Raw genomic sequence first — 18,567 nt, forward strand, 5'->3', positions numbered from 1 at the left:
TTAATAAACACAAGTGTAGTTTCAAGAAACTTCTCCGAATGAAGCTATCATGTTTGTACCTAAGGTATCCTACTATATCTAATCACAATAGTCCCAATGAGAAAATGCAATGCTAGACACTTTGCTAATAAATAAACAACCAAACAATCTGTGACAAAAATTAGTAACATATATCCTAGGATATGAAGAGATTCCTGTAGTTATGGTTTAAAATATATTTTTATTATATAAATCTATACAATAACATAGAATAAAATGATAGGGAAAAAAAAACATCTCCAAACAGAAACTCCTACCAAGTTATTGAATATATAATATATAGATACAGCAGTAGCATAGAGAAGCCAAGGGTATTAATGCCTTAAGAGCCAGAGCTATACTATTAGAAGGGTATAATTATCCCCCTTAATGGCTAACTGCAATGGTCTCATATCTAGCGTTGCCTAAAGGTAGCATGCATTAGAAACAATATATAAATGGTAGATTACCTAAAACAAATGTGCCAACTAAAAGGTCCCAGGCTCTGTGTCTGAGACTTCTGTAAGTTGTGTATCGCCAGCCTGTTCTGCAGAAAATTGATCATCTCTATATAATCATTTGCTTTTAAACCCATCAGTTTGTACAGATAAAATTTATTTTGACGTGTAATAAGACACGAGGCATGAAATATTATATTGTATAAAGCTGTGTATTTAGTGTGGGGTCTAGAGCAGGAGCAGAGGAGCACAGAAGTGTTTACCCTCACATATAATAGTAATGGATCTCTGTGTGTGTACATAAACATGGCTCTCTGTTAATGGCATTTATGTTCTCACTTTTTCGTACAGACGAGTTGGAAACTGGCCAGACTGGTGGTGCACCTTTCAGCCCAAACCAAAGTGCTCTTTCGTCAGGGGACTTCTACCTGCAGCCAGATTTTGCAGCTCCTGCAAAGCAGCCCCCTGGCGGTTGTCATGAAGAACCTCTGCCTTCAGTCTGTCTCAATGAGGAAGAGTTAAAAAATGTAACTCCTGTCTCACAAGGTGAAAGAAATGTTGCAGGCCCAGATCTCTTATCATGTGTGGAGGAAGGAAAATCCAATGAAGATGAATCAAGCACTGGGAGGAGCAGTGTTCCTATATGCGACCTTATCAGTGACACCGGCAGCTCACTTCATACTGCAGGTAGCAATGAGTCCTTAATTCCCGATGCTCTCCAGACAAGCGGAAATCTTGTCTCTGACCTTGAGTTGCTTTCCGACCCAGGGTTCTTTGCAGTTCCTAATGAAATGGACAGATCTGAAGCTGGAAGTGAAGAACTATGTTGTGCAGATGTCTCTATGGGAAAACCATCCTGGCTACCTGAGAGCCAGACCAGTCTTCTCAACCTAAGACCTGAAGCTAGAAGTACAAATATCAATCTTAGTGCTGATTTTGAAGATGCTAGAGAAGCTTCTGACATGGCTTCCAGCATTGACTCAACTAGTACTTCAAGTTCCTCCAGTACTGATGGCTACGTGAGCGACGATCTCTGTTATGAGGCCTTGACTGAAGATCAAACTGGTGTGGAGCCTAAAGTGGAGGAGGGTGAATTGGTCCATACTCTAACATTTGAGTCTAGGGAAGTCAAACCGATCGGACATTTAGATGTCTCAGTGTTATCTACAGACAATTCAGACTTTGGATTGAAAAGTGAGATTTATAGTAATTTAGGTGCTTGCCAAACAGAGATCTCAAGCATGATCATGCCAGAGTGTGATGCTGATATGGCAAAGGCTTCGGCAGCATCTGCACCCGATGAGCGGACCCCACACACCGGATCTCTCCCTCGTCCTGTGTTACATACACAAGATAGTCCTCTGCCTGTGAAAGACACTTCAGGGGAGCTTTACAGCCGAGTCTCAGAAGTACCTGCTGGCATTTCACAAAATGATCTTGAGATGCCAATTTCTAAAAATGCATGTTTACCACCCACGCCATGTGTTCCTGCAGAGAAATATGTAGCCAGTGAAATTAAGTCAGCAGATGACGATTTGTCACCGCAACCTGTTACCAAATTACCTACAGTGGAAACGTGTCAGCCTATTGGTCCGACCCCTGCTCCTCCAGATAATATCTATAGTCCTGATTTTGAAAATGCTGTATTATGTGATTTCATAAGTGACCATAATGACCTATCGTTAAGTGACACATATGTCAGTGATGCGGAGCTGGATGCTTTTCTCAGCGAGGAGGGTGTTCCTTTAAATAAGGGAAACCTCATAGCTCGTGATTTAACTGGGTCTGAGTCTTGTGGGACTAGTGGTGAGGAGTTACCGTCTTCTCCAGTAATGGAACAAGACAAAGCTCTGAGGAAGACGGTGGATGCTTCCAAGAGTGCGGCTGCTTCCACTACTCCACCTCAAAATCTGGAGACTCTTCCATCCAGTGATGCTATTGTTTATCAGAATATAAATCTTAGGCCAAAACCGTTTTTTAATCAGCCACCAAGGTCCCTGACACTGAGCCAGCCTGAAAAGCTGAATAATCAGGGCTTGGAACGAAGTCTTACTGACCAAACGCCTGAAGCGTCTGGATCGGACAGCTCGTACTCTCATGGTGTACTGCGAGGGTCTGAAGATACTGATGAGAGTCCTGAGCTCAGTGTCAAAGAAGCTACAGAAGGACCAGATATGGAAGCAATGGAGCACCCTGTGCTGGGTCAGAGGCAGCCGACCTGGATCCCTGATTCCGAAGCTCCAAACTGCATGAACTGCAGCACTCGCTTCACTTTCACTAAGCGAAGACACCATTGTAGAGCTTGTGGAAAAGTAAGTTGGCTATATGGAATGCTTGCACTAACTCGCACTGTAAAACTGCGTTTCTGCTCTTCAGTATTTTCCAGGCCAAGTCCAATTTTTGACAAGCACTGTAGTATTCTAAATCCTAGCAGTGTGTATGTTACACTATAGCATAGGATTCAGCGTGTCCACATGATTGTTCCAACTATATTCTTGTTTGATTGCAGATTTATTTTCTACAAATCTACAATGTCGTTTTACCATGCTTCACTTTGTTTCGTACATTTGAGGTTCGGTTCAAAAGGGATTTACTCCTATAACTACATTAAAGGGAATGTGTTAACAGGTTTTTGCTATGTAATCTGACAACTGCATGAGGTAAAAGCTGAGACACAGATTTCAGGAATGTGTCACTCATTAGGCTGTTTGCTGTTCTTTCCATACAGTAAATGTTTTATCAGCAGGAGATTATCACTGCCCACTAAGTCCCTTATGCCAAGTAGTCCGGCCACAAGAGCTGTGGTGTGGTTGAGGTTAGCTCTCTGAACACTGCTATATGCTACATCTAAAGATAACTAATTGTCACAACTGCTGCACCCAGTAAACTAATTGATACATCCTTGGATTTGGGGCCTCTTTTCCTACAACATGCTGCTCTCAGATGAGGTAGCAAAAACCTTTTGATTCCCTTTAAATGTGCAAGAAAACTGTACAGTAAGTTTTCATTTTCCCTGCAGCGCCACCATAGGAGATATGAATAATTGCAGTGTGTGCATTCAGACCAGTGCTATGCCTGTGCAATGAAGGATGGAACAGGTCCTCAAGTGCGAGGGATGCGCTTTACCTTCAGACATGAGGTCCTGAAACTAAGATTATAAAAGGATTAAGTCAGGATCTTTAACCGGATATATAAAATGGATGTTTCTATACCAGAGAACCCTTTTAACACATGACAGATGCTTTGACATTGATTGTTTGCACGCCACAAACCTACTTTCATAAGACTAAGTGCACTTCTCGAGTTCATCTCCAATAAGATCTGCTGTTTTCTGTACGCAGCTTTTATGCAGACTTATTTGTCTCTGTGGTTACAGACTACAAACTAAGCTTTTATGCAGGTCCCGTGTAGTCTTGTGTGTCTGAACCCATGGTCATGCATAACTCTGCTGCATCTAGCCTCTCCCCTACTATAGATCACAGTGAAAAATGACTGCAGAATCGGACATAGATCTGCATAAGAGCTGTGTACTCAGACTGATGAGATGTTTTTAATCAAATCTATGGGCACAAAATACCCATAACTGGTGGTTACGTTTATTGTGAAGGTAAGTGTCCTCTTAGATACCTGTGTGAAAATTGAAGGAACTCTCATCAAAAGAGCGAGACATCAGAAACCTCTTTAAAGGTATTTAACCTGCAGCGTGCTGGGTGTAGCTCCAGTTTAGTCATCGGGTAAATCACCTCCATGTATTTATAGATCAGAGCTGTGTAATCCCGCACAGCGCATCCTCATTTACAGTGTGTGTTGTTTCCGTAGGTTTTTTGCGCTGTCTGCTGTAGTCAGAGGTGCAGACTGCAGTACCTGGATAAGGAGGCCAGAGTCTGTGTGGTTTGCTATGACTCTATTACTAAAGGTAATCCCTTTGTGCTTTACACGCTGTCGCCACCTTTATTAGTTCTGGTTTTCTCATGCTACTAGGCCTGGTTATACCATCAGTAGATGTGGCATCTCGTAGTCTAATATTCCATTTCACTCTTTACTAACCTTTTTCCTGCTTACTGACATCCTTAATAGGCGACCTGAATCCTACAAACGATTAATATGCCATAAACATTGAGCTGTACACCAGGTGGTAAACATTAATGTGGTTGGCCACTTCTTTCTTTTTTATTGATGGTCTATTTTTTTTTTAAGGGAAACTGTCAAGTTTTTTTTTTTTTTTTTAATTCTATTTAATCTGAGCACAGCGTAACATGGACAAGTGAGACGGATTCCAGGGATGTGTCACTTAATAGGCTGTTGTAGTTTCAATAAAATTAGTGTTTTATCAGCAGGAGATAATCACTGCCTGACTGTTTCAAGTACCCAGCAGTCTAGCTAATCTGTATAACCCCGCCCGCACCACTGATTGGCAGCTTGCTCACAATGTACTCGGGAAGCTGCCAATCAGGCGTGTGGGCGGAGTTATATCCAGCTCTGCTTTTTGAACACTGCAGGATCTACAACAGAGAAAACAAGGACTCTAGCAAAACTGCACCAAGCAGCCGGTAAGTGATACATCGCTGGAATCAGAGTCTCTGTCCATACATCATGCTGCTTTTAGATAGTATAGCAAAAACACTGTAGTACTCGGCCGCAGCTGCTATAGTTCTGTTGTAGCAGCTGTGTTTTGGCAGCTACCCTTCCCTTTCCCAGTAACATCTGATTGGTGCGGGATGAGGTCGCACCCCAACCAATCAGATACTGATGGCCTATCCTCAGGATAGGCCACCAATAGTAAAGTAGTGGCCAGCTCCTCTATCCTTTCATCTTTTATACTTTGCATTTGAATACCATGGGATATATGATGGATGCAACAAATGAAAAGGAAACTCAAATTAAGCAATATCTGGATGGAATACAAACCCAGTGCAAACCGATGTTATTATAGAATTTTAAAGGTGTTATCCCACAAACATTCATCTGCTGGTCACCGTATAGGTGACAAATGTATGATTACTGGAGGTCCAATTGTTGGGCTCCCACCTATCACTCGCCTTAGGTCTCTGGGAATAAAGCCGTAGTGGGCTTGCTGTGACCACTGTTTCATTCACCGTCAATGCCCCTTGCCAATCATCTTAATTGGTGGGGCGTTCTTGTTTGTGATAACCCCTTTTCACAACCAAAGGTCTTTGTTGCCTGTAATCCATACAGGTACGATACCTAGACCCAGAGTTTGTAGGTTGCTGTACTGGCTCGTCACTTGGAGGATGTCAGTGAGTGTTGGCTCTTCTTCCACAATGCTGCAACTACTTTACCCACTTTTCTTAGACACTTCTGTGTTTGCTCCTGGTACTTCTGTCTTTCCTCTTGGGTGAGGTTTCTCTCCTACTCCACAGATCTAATTTCTGCGAGTTAGTGCACCCCTGTGAAAGTGTTCTGTTTTGTTTCCCTTCCTTTAGTGCAGGCCATTAAGAGGATGATGAGCCCAACCGCTCCTAGCCCAAATCCCACTGCCCCCTCTGAGTCCTCTGCTACCATTCCTCCTTTCCTGCAGGCAGCAGGTACAATTAACTCTCCTCCGCCCACTGTACCGGTGCCTGGCTCAGTACGTAAGCATCCAGGAGCTGAAGGTAAATGGGAGCTGATGAGTAGATGGAAAATAAGTAGTTGAGAAACACGAGCACCTATCAAAGCGAAGGAGGAATCTGCACTTACATACCTTCTTTATTATATGTGGAAATAAATGAGCTGTCAGAAGAAGTGCTGCAGAGCATTGCACCTGCTATGGCAGTCAGTTTTAAAATAAAACCAGGCAAAAACCAATGCAGGCCTTGCGCAAGACGTACCGCATCTTTTTTTTCTTTTGCAACTTGTGCAAGATCCTAGATGTAGCCTTTATCTGCGCCCAGCCTCACATTTGTTTGCATAGTTTTGATTGTTTTTTTTGTACTTTTATTGCTAGACTCTACAATCACTACTCGGTAACCTGTTAGTCTGACCCCACAAAAGAACTATCATTTAACCCTTTTATAGCCATTTTACGTCTGCCAACTTCTAAGTGCCCAGAACTGATGTATCTCAGCAGAGCAGCATGGCGCGGTCAGTGACATTACTGATGGCCAATTGTCGGTGTGTGCGATCAGTGTCAGTCCCTGTCCTGTTGTTGAGCAATCAGGTCCGTTTGATCGGTTGCTGTCGCTCGAGCGCACATTTATAAAGCAATAGTGCAAGTGAATATTAGAGACTCGACTCTTATCGGAGGTTCTTCTCCCTCCTGAATTTTCATTTGTTCTGGAAAATAGAGCTCAAATCCACTCACTCTCGCTCACTTTGGATGTAACTGAGATCCAAGAGAAGAAGAGCAGCAGCATCTCGCACTTCTTCCGGGTGCCTGTTTTATCTGAAGGAGGCGAGGGTGAAGCAGCATTGGGAATAAGTGCTGTATGGGTTCATCTATTGATGGATATGATGGTGTAACCACAAGATTCAAAATTTTCAGTAACTTTTGCCAAACCATAGAAGTGTGTTTTTTTTTTTTTTTTTTTTTTTTGTTTTTTTTTCCCTTCCAAAAATCATGTAAAAAAAAAACCCCAATGCCTCTCTGACATAGATCATGGATGCATATGACTTGTCACCAATAGGACTGCACCTGTCACCCATCCGTGATTTAAAGAACTCCTATAGTCAGCGATCTGGGGGCATTGGATACAAGATATTTAAATGCTTTTAATCCTTTGATGTCATGTGGTGTCCTCTACTTCTCATTTGCTCACATAGAGAACTTGCAAACCTTTATGTTACGTTGAGTTGTGGATGTCCTTCATTGGCTGATTGGGCAGTATAATGTAGTGATTATAAAGACTCCAGTGCCAAGGACGGAGCCATGTATTACCAGGCTCTCTTGTGCCATACATACCAAAGTCCGGAGTTTATATAGCATACTGCATAATGAAAAAAGAAAAACAAACCTGTTGGGAATGGTCTGTGACCCACATCTTCTCTGGAAACCCCTTCTAATGGTGCAGTTATACCTGTAGATAATTGGTGAGGAGGAACGCTCACTCCTGATCATCTGCCAGTGTTAACATGCCGGTAATCGTCCGATGAACAAGCAAAACACTCGTTGGATCATTTATACAAATCGGCTGTGCATAGTCCTGTAGAAACAGGATCATCAGCAGTTGTTAATGATACTTAGCCTGGCTGAAATCGGCACAGTTAAATGTACCCGAAGCTAAAGTTTTGATGTGAGGAATCTGCTTAGAAAGTGTTGTCAGATGAGCTTACTGACAGACTCATTGTTGCCTCATTCTGCTGTTTGCTTTCTGAATCTGGACTATTTCTTCATCCGTTATGTATTAAAGAACACTTCCAAGATAAACGAGTGCGCAGTGTAAGTGCTTTAATATACTTGCTGATCGCTGCCTTCCCTGGCTTCCATTGCCGCTGTGGTCCTCTTCTCACTCACTTGACTAACTTGGACTTAACTGTATGTGTGACGCGGATGTCGCTTTTACATTGTAAATCTATGTAAATCTTTGGAGAGTACGAGCGTCAGAAGCTCCATAGGCCCACATGGGAAAAGCGTGTGATTTACCCATAAATAAACCCAGCTTGATCTGGCGAATAAGAAGAGGAACATAACAGCTCGGGAAACAATGGAAGACGGCGATCGGTGAGTATATTAGCACACACTACACTAGATATTCTGTCACACAGCTTTAGGGCATAAAACATTTCATTAGTGCTTCTTTACTAAAAGTACCTGGTGGGGCTCTCTGTTCTGCTGATCTATGTGATTACTAGCTGGCTGCGAGCAGATCTTACTGACTTTTCCACCCTCGCCAGGGTCCAGGTTTATTGTAAACATGTGCGCTGCCCTCAGATGAGCCGAGGAGATCTGAGAGGTAAAAGATCTATTCCAGCCGACTCCCTGCAGTGTTTTCTCTGCGTCTCCCACCTTCATGTGTTTCCTACCACTATATGTTGTGGGTGATCACACAGACCCCTGGATGGTTGTGCAGAGTTACAAGGCATTAGCAGCGACCTCCTCTGTTTGTTCTCTTGCAGACTGTACATTTTGAGTTATTGAATTGCATATTGTGACAATTTTTCCTCGTGCTTTCAGGAATGAATGTGAAGGAACAGAAAAGAGTTTGGTTTGCTGATGGCTTATTACCTAATGGAGAAGTTGCAGACACAAGTAAACTTGCTGCTGTTGGCAAGAAAACTCCTCAAGACTCGTGTCCAGTAACGCCAGTTTCACCGGATTCTGCCATGGTGAGATTATAATAAATGTCTTGGATGTGTGTATTTAGCCGGACACACGGACTCTTCATGGAATCTGTTATGGACAGTAATTCATTTATAATTATAGTTTTAACCAAAACTATTGTGTATTGTCCAAAGTGATACAAGTTTCTCACCTACTTTTAGGCTGGATTTTTATGTTGCCAAAATTAGCATTAAAAAAATCATGTGCTTCACTCATACCCTCTGAATATTTTTATACCCTTTATGTGAATTTGGCAAACTGTGAATGGTTTGTCCACCTGGCATACTGCCACCCTGGTAGTGCCATTTCAAGACCCATTGTATACAGTCTTTAACCCCTTTCTACCATTGGACTTACTATTTCGTCCATGTGGGGTGGGCCTTACTTTCCAAGGACGAAATAGTACGTCCAGAGAGATCAGCCGCGCTCACGGGGGGAGCTCGGCCGTGTGTCAACTGACCATCGCAGCTGACATTCTGCACTATGTGCCAGGAGCGGTCACGGACCGCCCCCGGCACATTAACCCCCGGCACACTGCGATCAAACATGATCGCAGTGTTCCGGCGGTATAGGCAAGCATCGCGCAGGGAGGGGGCTCCCTCGTGCTTTCCTGAGACCCTCGGAGCAACGCGATGTGATCGCGTTGCTGCGAGGGTCTCTTACCTCCTCCTCCCTGCAGGCCCGGATCCAAAATGGCCGCGGGGCTGCATCCGGGTCCTGCAGGGAGGTGGCTTACCAGCGCCTGCTCAGAGCAAGCGCTGGTAAGCCTCCCTGCTGTGCCTGTGTGATCGCTGATCTGACAGTGCACAGCAAAGTGTCAAATCAGCGATCTGTCAAAATAATGTGATCCTTAACAACCCCCCCTCCCCCGGGGCAAAGTAAGAAAGTTAACCCCTTTACCCCCAAGGGTGGTTTGCACGTCAATGACCAGGCCAATTTTTACAATTCTGACCACTGTCCCTTTATGAGGTTATAACTCCGAAACGCTTCAACGGATCCTGGTGATTCTGACATTGTTTTCTCGTGACATATTGTACTTCATGATAGTGGTAAAATTTCTTTGATAGTACCTACGTTTATTTGTGAAAACGGAAATTTGGCGAAAATTTTGAAAATTTCGCAATTTTCAAACTTTGAATTTTTATGCAATTAAATCACAGAGATATGTCACACAAAATACTTAATAAGTAACATTTCCCACATGTCTCCTTTACATCAGCATAATTTTGGAACCAATTTTTTTTTTTGTTAGGGAGTTATAAGGGTTAAAAGTTGACCAGCAATTTCTCATTTTTACAACACCATTTTTTTTTAGGGACCACGTCTCATTTGAAGTCATTTTGAGGGGTCTATATGATAGAAAATGCCCAAGTGTGACACCATTCTAAAAACTGCACCCCTCAAGGTGCTCAAAACCACATTCAAGAAGTTTATTAACCCTTCAGGTGTTTAATAGGAATTTTTGGAATGTTTAAATAAAAATGAACATTTAACTTTTTTTACACAAAAAATTTACTTCAGCTCCAATTTGTTTTATTTTACCAAGGGTAACAGGAGAAATTGGACCCAAAAAGTTGTTGTCCAATTTGTCCTGAGTACGCTGATACCCCATATGTGGCAGTAAACCACTGTTTGGGCGCATGGGAGAGCTCGGAAGGGAAGGAGCGCTATTTGACTTTTCAATGCAAAATTGACAGGAATTGAGATGGGACGCCATGTTGCGTTTGGAGAGCCACTGATGTGCCTAAACATTGAAACCCCCCACAAGTGACACCATTTTGGAAAGTAGACCCCCTAAGGAACTTATCTGGATGTGTGGTGAGCACTTTGACCCACCAAGTGCTTCACAGAAGTTTATAATGCAGAACCGTAAAAATAAAAAATCATATTTTTTCACAAAAATTATATTTTTGCCCCCAATTTTTTATTTTTCCAAGGGTAAGAGAAGAAATTGGACCTCAAAAGTTGTTGTCCAATTTGTCCCGAGTACGCTGATACCCCATATGTGGCAGTAAACCACTGTTTGGGCGCATGGGAGAGCTCGGAAGGGAAGGAGCGCCGTTTGACTTTTCAATGCAAAATTGACAGGAATTGAGATGGGACGCCATGTTGCGTTTGGAGAGCCACTGATGTGCCTAAACATTGAAACCCCCCACAAGTGACACCATTTTGGAAAGTAGACCCCCTAAGGAACTTATCTGGATGTGTGGTGAGCACTTTGACCCACCAAGGGCTTCACAGAAGTTTATAATGCAGAGCCATAAAAATAAAACAAAATTTTTTTCCCACAAAAATTATTTTTTAGCCCCCAGTTTTGTATTTTCCCTAGGGTAACAGGAGAAATTGGACCCCAAAAGTTGTTGTCCAATTTGTCCTGAGTACGCTGATACCCCATATGTGGGGGGGAACCACCGTTTGGGCGCATGGGAGGGCTCGGAAGGGAAGGAGCGCCATTTGGAATGCAGACTTAGATGGAATGGTCTGCAGGCGTCACATTGCGTTTGCAGAGCCCCTAATGTACCTAAACAGTAGAAACCCCCCACAAGTGACACCATTTTGGAAAGTAGACCCCCTAAGGAACTCATCTTGATGTGTTGTGAGAGCTTTGAACCCCCAAGTATTTCACTACAGTTTATAACGCAGAGCCATGCAAATAAAAAATATTTTTTTTTCCACAAAAATTATATTTTAGCCCCCAGTTTTGTATTTTTCCAAGGTTAGCAGGAGAAATTGGACCCTAAATGTTGTTGTCCAATTTGTCCTGAGTACGCTGATACCCGATATGTGGGGGGGAACCACCGTTTGGGCGCATGGGAGGGCTCGGAAGGGAAGGAGCATCATTTGGAATGCAGACTTAGATGGATTGGTCTGCAGGCGTCACATTGCGTTTGCAGAGCCACTGATGTGCCTAAACATTGAAATCCCCCACAAGTGACACCATTTTGGAATGTAGACCCCTCAATGAACTTATCTAGATGTGTTGTGAGAACTTTGAACCCCCAAGTGTTTCACTACAGTTTATAACGCAGAGCCGTGAAAATAAAAAATCTTTTTGTTTTCCCACAAAAATTATTTTTTAGCCCCCAGTTTTGTATTTTCCCAAGGGTAACAGGAGAAATTGGTCCACAAAAGTTGTTGTCCAATTTGTCCTGAGTACGCTGATACCCCATATGTTGGGGTAAACCCCTGTTTGGGCACACAGGAGAGCTCGGAAGGGAAGGAGCACTGTTTTACTTTTTCAACGCAGAATTGGCTGGACTTGAGATCGGACGCCATGTCGTGTTTGGAGAGCCCCTGATGTGCCGAAACAGTGGAAACCCCCCCAATTATAACTGAAACCCTAATCTAAACACACCCCTAACCCTAATTCCAACGGTAACCCTAACCACACCTCTAACCCTGACACACCCCTAACCCTAATCCCAACCCTATTCCCAAATGTAAATGTAATCTAAACCCTAACCCTAACTTTAGCCCCAACCCTAACTGTAGCCCTAACCCTAACCCTAGCCCTAACCCTAGCCCTAACCCTAGCCCTAACCCTAGCCCTAGCCCTAACCCTAGCCCTAACCCTAGCCCTAACCCTAGCCCTAACCCTAGCCCTAACCCTAGCCCTAATGGGAAAATGGAAATAAATACATTTTTTTTTATTTTTCCCTAACTAAGGGGGTGATGAAGGGGGGTTTGATTTACTTTTATAGCGAGTTTTTTAGCGGATTTTTATGATTGGCAGCCGTCACACACTGAAAGACCCTTTTTATTGCAAAAAATATTTTTTGCAATACCACATTTTGAGAGCTATAATTTTTCCATATTTTGGTCCACAGAGTCATGTGAGGTCTTGTTTTTTGCGGGACGAGTTGACGTTTTTATTGAAAACATTTTTGGGCACGTGACATTTTTTGATCGCTTTTTATTCCGATTTTTGTGAGGAAGAATGACCAAAAGCCAGCTATTCATGAATTTCTATTGGGGGAGGCGTTTATACCGTTCCGAGTTTGGTAAAATTGATAAATCAGTTTTATTCTTCGGGTCAGTACGATTACAGCGATACCTCATTTATATCATTTTTTTATGGTTTGGCGCTTTTATACGATAAAAACAATTTTACAGAAAAAATAATTATTTTTGCATCGCTTTATTCTCAGGACTATAACTTTTTTATTTTTTTGCTGATGATGCTGTATGGCGGCTCTTTTTTTGCGGGACAATATGACGCTTTCAGCGGTACCATGGTTATTTATATCTGTCCTTTTGATCGCGTGTTATTCCACTTTTTGTTCGGCGGTATGATAATAAAGCGTTGTTTTTTGCCTCGTTTTTTTTTTTTTCTTACGGTGTTTACTGAAGGGGTTAACTAGTGGGACAGTTTTATAGGTCGGGTCGTTACGGACGCGGCAATACTAAATATGTGTACTTTTATTGGTTTTTGTTTTTTTTTTAGATGAAGAAATGTATTTATGGGAATAATATTTTTTTTTTTTTTCATTATTTTGGAATATTTTTTTTAATTTTTTTTACACATTTGGAAAATTTTTTTTTTAACTTTTTTACTTTGTCCCAGGGGGGGACATCACAGATCAGTGATCTGACAGTTTGCACAGCACTCTGTCAGATCACTGATCTGACATGCAGCGCTGCAGGCTTCACAGTGCCTGCTCTGAGCAGGCTCTGTGAAGCCACCTCCCTCCCTGCAGGACCCGGATCCGCGGCCATCTTGGATCCGGGGCTGGAGGGAGCAGGGAGGGAGGTGAGACCCTCGCAGCAACGCGATCACATCGCGTTGCTCCGGGGGTCTCAGGGAAGCCTGCAGGGAGCCCCCTCCCTGCGCGGTGCTTCCCTGCACCGCCGGCACATCGCGATCATCTTTGATCGCGGTGTGCCAGGGGTTAATGTGCCGGGGGCGGTCCGTGACCGCTCCTGGCACATAGTGCCGGATGTCAGCTGCGATAAGCAGCTGACCCCCGGCCGCGATCGGCCGCGCTCCCCCCGTGAGCGCGGCCGATCGGCTATGACGTACTATCCCGTCCAGGGTCAGATAAGCCCAGGGCACCTCGACGGGATAGTACGTCTAAGGTCACAGAGGGGTTAAAAAAAAAAAAATAAATTACAAGTGTGGGAAAAAAAATCCTATTTAAAATTAAAAAAAAAAAAAAAAAAATATATATATATATATATATATATATATATATTCCAATAAATACTGTACATTCCTTTATCTAAATAAAAAAAAAAACAATAAAAGTGCACATTTAGTATCGCTGCGTCCGTAGCGACCCGTCCTATAAAACTGTCCCACTAGTTAACCCCGTGAGTGAACACCGTAAAAAAAAAGAAGCAAAAAACGCTTTATTATCATACTGTCGAACAAAAAGTGGAATAACACGCAATCAAAAAGGATATAAACAACCATGGTACTGCTGAAAACGTCCCGCAAAAAAGTTAGTCCTCAGAATAAAGCGATGCAAAAATAATTATTTTTTCTATAAAATAGTTTTTATCGTATAAAAGCGCCAAAACATAACAATGATACAAATGAGGTATCGCTGTAATCGTACTGACCCGAAGAATAAAACTGCTTCATCAATTTTACCAAACGCGGAACGGTATAATCCCCCCAAAAGAAATTCATGAGAAACTGGTTTTTGGTCATTCTGCCTCACAAAAATCGGGAAAAAAAAAAATAGATCAAGAAATGTCACGTGCCCGAAAATGTTACCAATAAAAACGTCAACTCGTCCCGCAAAAAACAAGACCTCACATGATTCTGTGGACCAAAATATGGAAAAATTATAGCTCTCAAAATGTTGTAACGCAAAAAATATTTTTTGTAATTAAAAGTTTCTTTAGTGTGTGTGACATCTGCCAATCATAAAAATCCGCTAGAAAACCCGCTGTAAATAGTAAATGAAACCCCCCCCCCCCCCCTCCTTCATCACCCCCTTAGTTGATTAAAAATAAAAATAAAAAAATGTATGTATTTCCATTTTCCCACTATAGCTAGGGTTAGGGTTAAGTTGGGGCTAGGGCTACAGTTAGGGTTTGGATTACATTTACGGTTGGGATTAGGGTTAGGGGTGTGTCAGGGTTGGGGTGTGGTTAAGGTTACCATTGAGATTAGGGTTAGGGGTGTGTTTGGATTAGGGTTTGTTAGAATTGGGGGTTTCCACTGTTTAGGCACATCACCCTTGGGAAAATACAAAACTGGCAGCTAAAAAATAATTTTTGTGGAAATAAAGATTTTTTATTTTCACGGCTCTGCGTTATAAACTGTAGTGAAACACTTGGGGGTTCAAAGTTCTCACAACACATCTAGAGAAGTTCCTTGGGGGTCTAGTTTCCAATATGGTGTCACTTGTGGGGAGTTTCTACTGTTTAGTTACATCAGGGGCTCTGCAAATGTAACGTGACGCCTGCAGACCAATCCATCTAAGTCTGCATTCCAAATGGCGCTCCTTCCCTTCCGAGCTCTGCCATGCGCCCAAACGGTGGTTCCCCCCCACATATTTGGTATCAGCGTACTCCGGACAAATTGGACAACAACTTTTGGGGTCCAATTTCTCCTGTTACCTTTGGAAAAATACAAAACTGGGGGCTAAAAAATAATTTTTGTGGAAAAATAAAAAGGATTTTTTTATTTTCACGGCTCTGCGTTATAAACTGTAGTGAAACCATTGGGGGTTCAAAGCTCTCACAACACATCTAGATGAGTTCCTTAGGGGGTCTACATTCCAAAATGGTGTCACTTGTGGGGGATTTCAATGTTTAGGCACATCAGTGGCTCTCCAAACGCAACATGGCGTCCCATCTCAATTCCAGTCAATATTGCATTGAAAAGTCAAATGGCGCTCCTTCCCTTCCAAGCTCTGCCATGCGCCCAAACAGTGGTTTACCCCCACATATGGGGTATCAGCGTACTCAGGATATATTGCTCAACAACTTTTGTGGTCCAATTTCTTCTTACCCTTGGGAAAATAAAAAATTGGGGGTGAAAAGATCATTTTTATGAAAAAATGATTTTTTATTTTTACGGCTCTGCATTGTAAACTTCTGTGAATCACTTGATGGGTCACAGTGCTCACCACACATCTAGATAAGTTCTTGAGGGGGTCTACTTTCCAAAATGGTGTCACTTGTGGGGGGTTTTTATGTTTAGGCACATCAGTGGCTCTCCAAAGGCAACATGGAGTCACATCTCAATTCCTGTCAATTTTGCATTGAAAAGTCAAATGGCGCTCCTTCATTTCCGAGCTCTGCCATGCGCCCAAACAGTGGTTTTCCCCCACATATGGGGTATCTGCGTACTCTGGACAAACTGTACAACAACTTTTGGGGTCCATTTTCTCCTGTTACCTTTGGTAAAATAAAACAAATTGGAGCTGAAGTAAATTTTTTGTGAAAAAAGTTAAATGTTCATTTTTATTTAAACATTCAAAAAATTCCTGTGAAACACCTGAAGGGTTAATAAATTTCTTGTGGTTTTGAGCACCTTGAGGAGTGCAGTTTTTAGAATGGTGTCACACTTGGTTATTTTCAATCACATTTTCGTGATTTTCGCCACATTTCCGTTTTTTTTTCACAAATAAACGCAGGTAATATCAAAGAAATGTTACCACTATCATGAAGTACAATATGTCACGAGAAAACATTGTGAGAATCACCGGGATCCGTTGAAGCGTTCCAGAGTTATAACCTCATAAAGGGACAGTGGTCAGAATTGTAAAAATTGGCCCGATCATTAACGTGCAAACCACCCTTGGGGGTAAAGGAGTTAACCTCTTCATGTGCCATGCATGTCATTTGTGCCTCTATGGAGCAGGCTGTGTGGCTAGCTGAAATCACTGTTTATCCACTTATATGCCGCAGTCCATCTCTGACATTGGCATGTAGGAGGCATTATGCCCGTGGTCCCCCTTGCAGCGTTATCACAGTGTCGATTGGTTGCGATAGAAGCCGAGGGCTAATGAAATCTCCCAACTCTGCCGTATTTATATTTTTCTTAATCCAATTCTGCAGCTAGGAGGAACAAATTAAAGGTACCCACATCACAAATTTGTTAGGATTTGCAGAGAAACTTTTGTTTACCTCTGAAGAATGAATCTGTCCCGTCCATGTGATGAACACACCGGTGCATGGCTCCATGCTGTACAGTGTTCAGAGCCAGATCCTGTTAGGAACCATGCTACTGTGTGTCCATCACATGATCCGGACAGATTTTCATTGTATGGATATAAGCAATGATTGTTCCTATTAATTTGTCTATTTTTCTCTAATATCAAGTAAGGCCGATTCGCACATCTGTGTTGCTGCCGAGTACAAACCACGGTGCACAGACCCGTCACTCGTCTCCTTATCCCAAACTTGACAGCCTCATATATACCATATATCCTATGAGGCCTGTCTGAATAACAGACTTGGACATACGGATATGTGACTGAAGCCTGACTAGTGGGATGTTCAAAAGTGATTGGATCTGAATAAGCATTGTGGTAGAATTACTGAGCTAAAAAGTAAAGGATGAGTACCTGAGGTTATGGACATCAGAAACAATTCCATCCGAAAATGCCAAATTTCTCTCTGCAGGCCCTCGGATCTCTTCAGGATAGTCCGAAGCAATCTGATGACATAGAAAAGCCAGAAACCCCACATGAAGAGCCCACGGCGGAGGTGTCTGCCAAAGAGGAAACAAGCAGTGTCTTCAAAGTGTCTGCTGCGTCGGATTACAGGATGCTGTGCTGCATTGAGAAATGCGTGAGCCGAGATGTCAGTCTGATTCCCGACGATGAAGCCGGCCTGCCCCCTCTGTTAATGACAATTGGAGAAAATGAAGGTAATTGCTGTGAAGTTAAACACTTTATGCTGATATTATTAACATATAGGTGGTATATTTTTAAGTATTCTTATTGGTCTTTAATGTACTTTTATGATGAAAAGTAAACTTGGCCAATACCTGGGTGTTACAAAAGCATCAAAATGTTATTACGTAAAATATGCCAGATTTACACCAGATACATAATATGGAGAAGAATGGAGGGACAATGATAAAGGACTGTAGTATTATTTGCCATCTGAGAATGCTTCCAATCTCCTGGCATTACAGTACAAGTAGCATGGGTTTCACAAGTTTGTAGCCAAAATTTGGTGCTGACCACCAATCTCAGAAGCGAAGACCACTCTGTCTCCTCTTGGGGAGTTTGGTTGGTAAAGTGATTGTTTGGTTTCAGGATTTCTGACCAACCTGGCAGATAAGCAGTTAATTACCAAGTAGTGTTTGTAATCTGCGCACAATTTTCCTTGAGTAATGAGATCCCATAAGGGTGTTCCACTTCTTGAAGAAACTTTTGGTGTGTGATTCCTTGTGTATTTCTACATCAATATGGTCTACACCCAGATGTGCCTTCATCTGGACAATCAAGCACAGAATTCCTGGGATTTCTTACATTATCCATTTCGGTAAAATTGTGGGTTTTTTTGCAACTTGCAAAACTATTTAAAAGAAACTGTGTATACCCTGGCTGTTAATGGGAGATTTGTGAGCTATTATTTATTAATGTGACGTGAATGAATACCTTGTTTCCTTTTTATACCTAGTACACATGTTTGTTGAGCTATTGACCTCTTCCATATTTCATATATTGCAGATTCTGTGGTGGAAAACAGACCAACCCATGAAGGAGTCATGTTACTTTTGGAAGACGATGGGCCTACCCCAATAACATTTATCCTAAATGCTAATTTACTTGTTAATGTCAAGTTAGTAACTTGTAAGTAAGCTCTAAGACTTCCAGCTATCCATGGTGCAACAGGTAAGCCACATGAATAGTACTTATT

The 18,567-nt window shown here is 42.3% G+C and overlaps 1 protein-coding gene across 5 annotated transcripts in view; it reads left to right on the forward strand.

The window, feature by feature from the left end:
• The window catches only part of ZFYVE16 (zinc finger FYVE-type containing 16), a 103,893-nt gene that overhangs the window by 14,875 nt on the left and 70,451 nt on the right, over positions 1-18,567 (forward strand). For 3 of the 5 annotated variants that reach the window (XM_069750934.1, XM_069750943.1, XM_069750970.1), the window contains 6 exons: positions 828-2,788; positions 4,296-4,392; positions 5,921-6,091; positions 8,590-8,741; positions 17,320-17,566; positions 18,378-18,500. In XM_069750934.1, the coding sequence (XP_069607035.1) occupies positions 828-2,788; positions 4,296-4,392; positions 5,921-6,091; positions 8,590-8,741; positions 17,320-17,566; positions 18,378-18,500 (2,751 nt within the window). The remainder of the gene's footprint in view (positions 1-827; positions 2,789-4,295; positions 4,393-5,920; positions 6,092-8,589; positions 8,742-17,319; positions 17,567-18,377; positions 18,501-18,567) is intronic. The other 2 variants (XM_069750960.1, XM_069750951.1) reach the window with 1 other exon arrangement.

Source organism: Ranitomeya imitator, chromosome 1 (genome assembly GCF_032444005.1).
Source record: "Ranitomeya imitator isolate aRanImi1 chromosome 1, aRanImi1.pri, whole genome shotgun sequence".
NCBI lineage: Eukaryota > Metazoa > Chordata > Amphibia > Anura > Dendrobatidae > Ranitomeya > Ranitomeya imitator.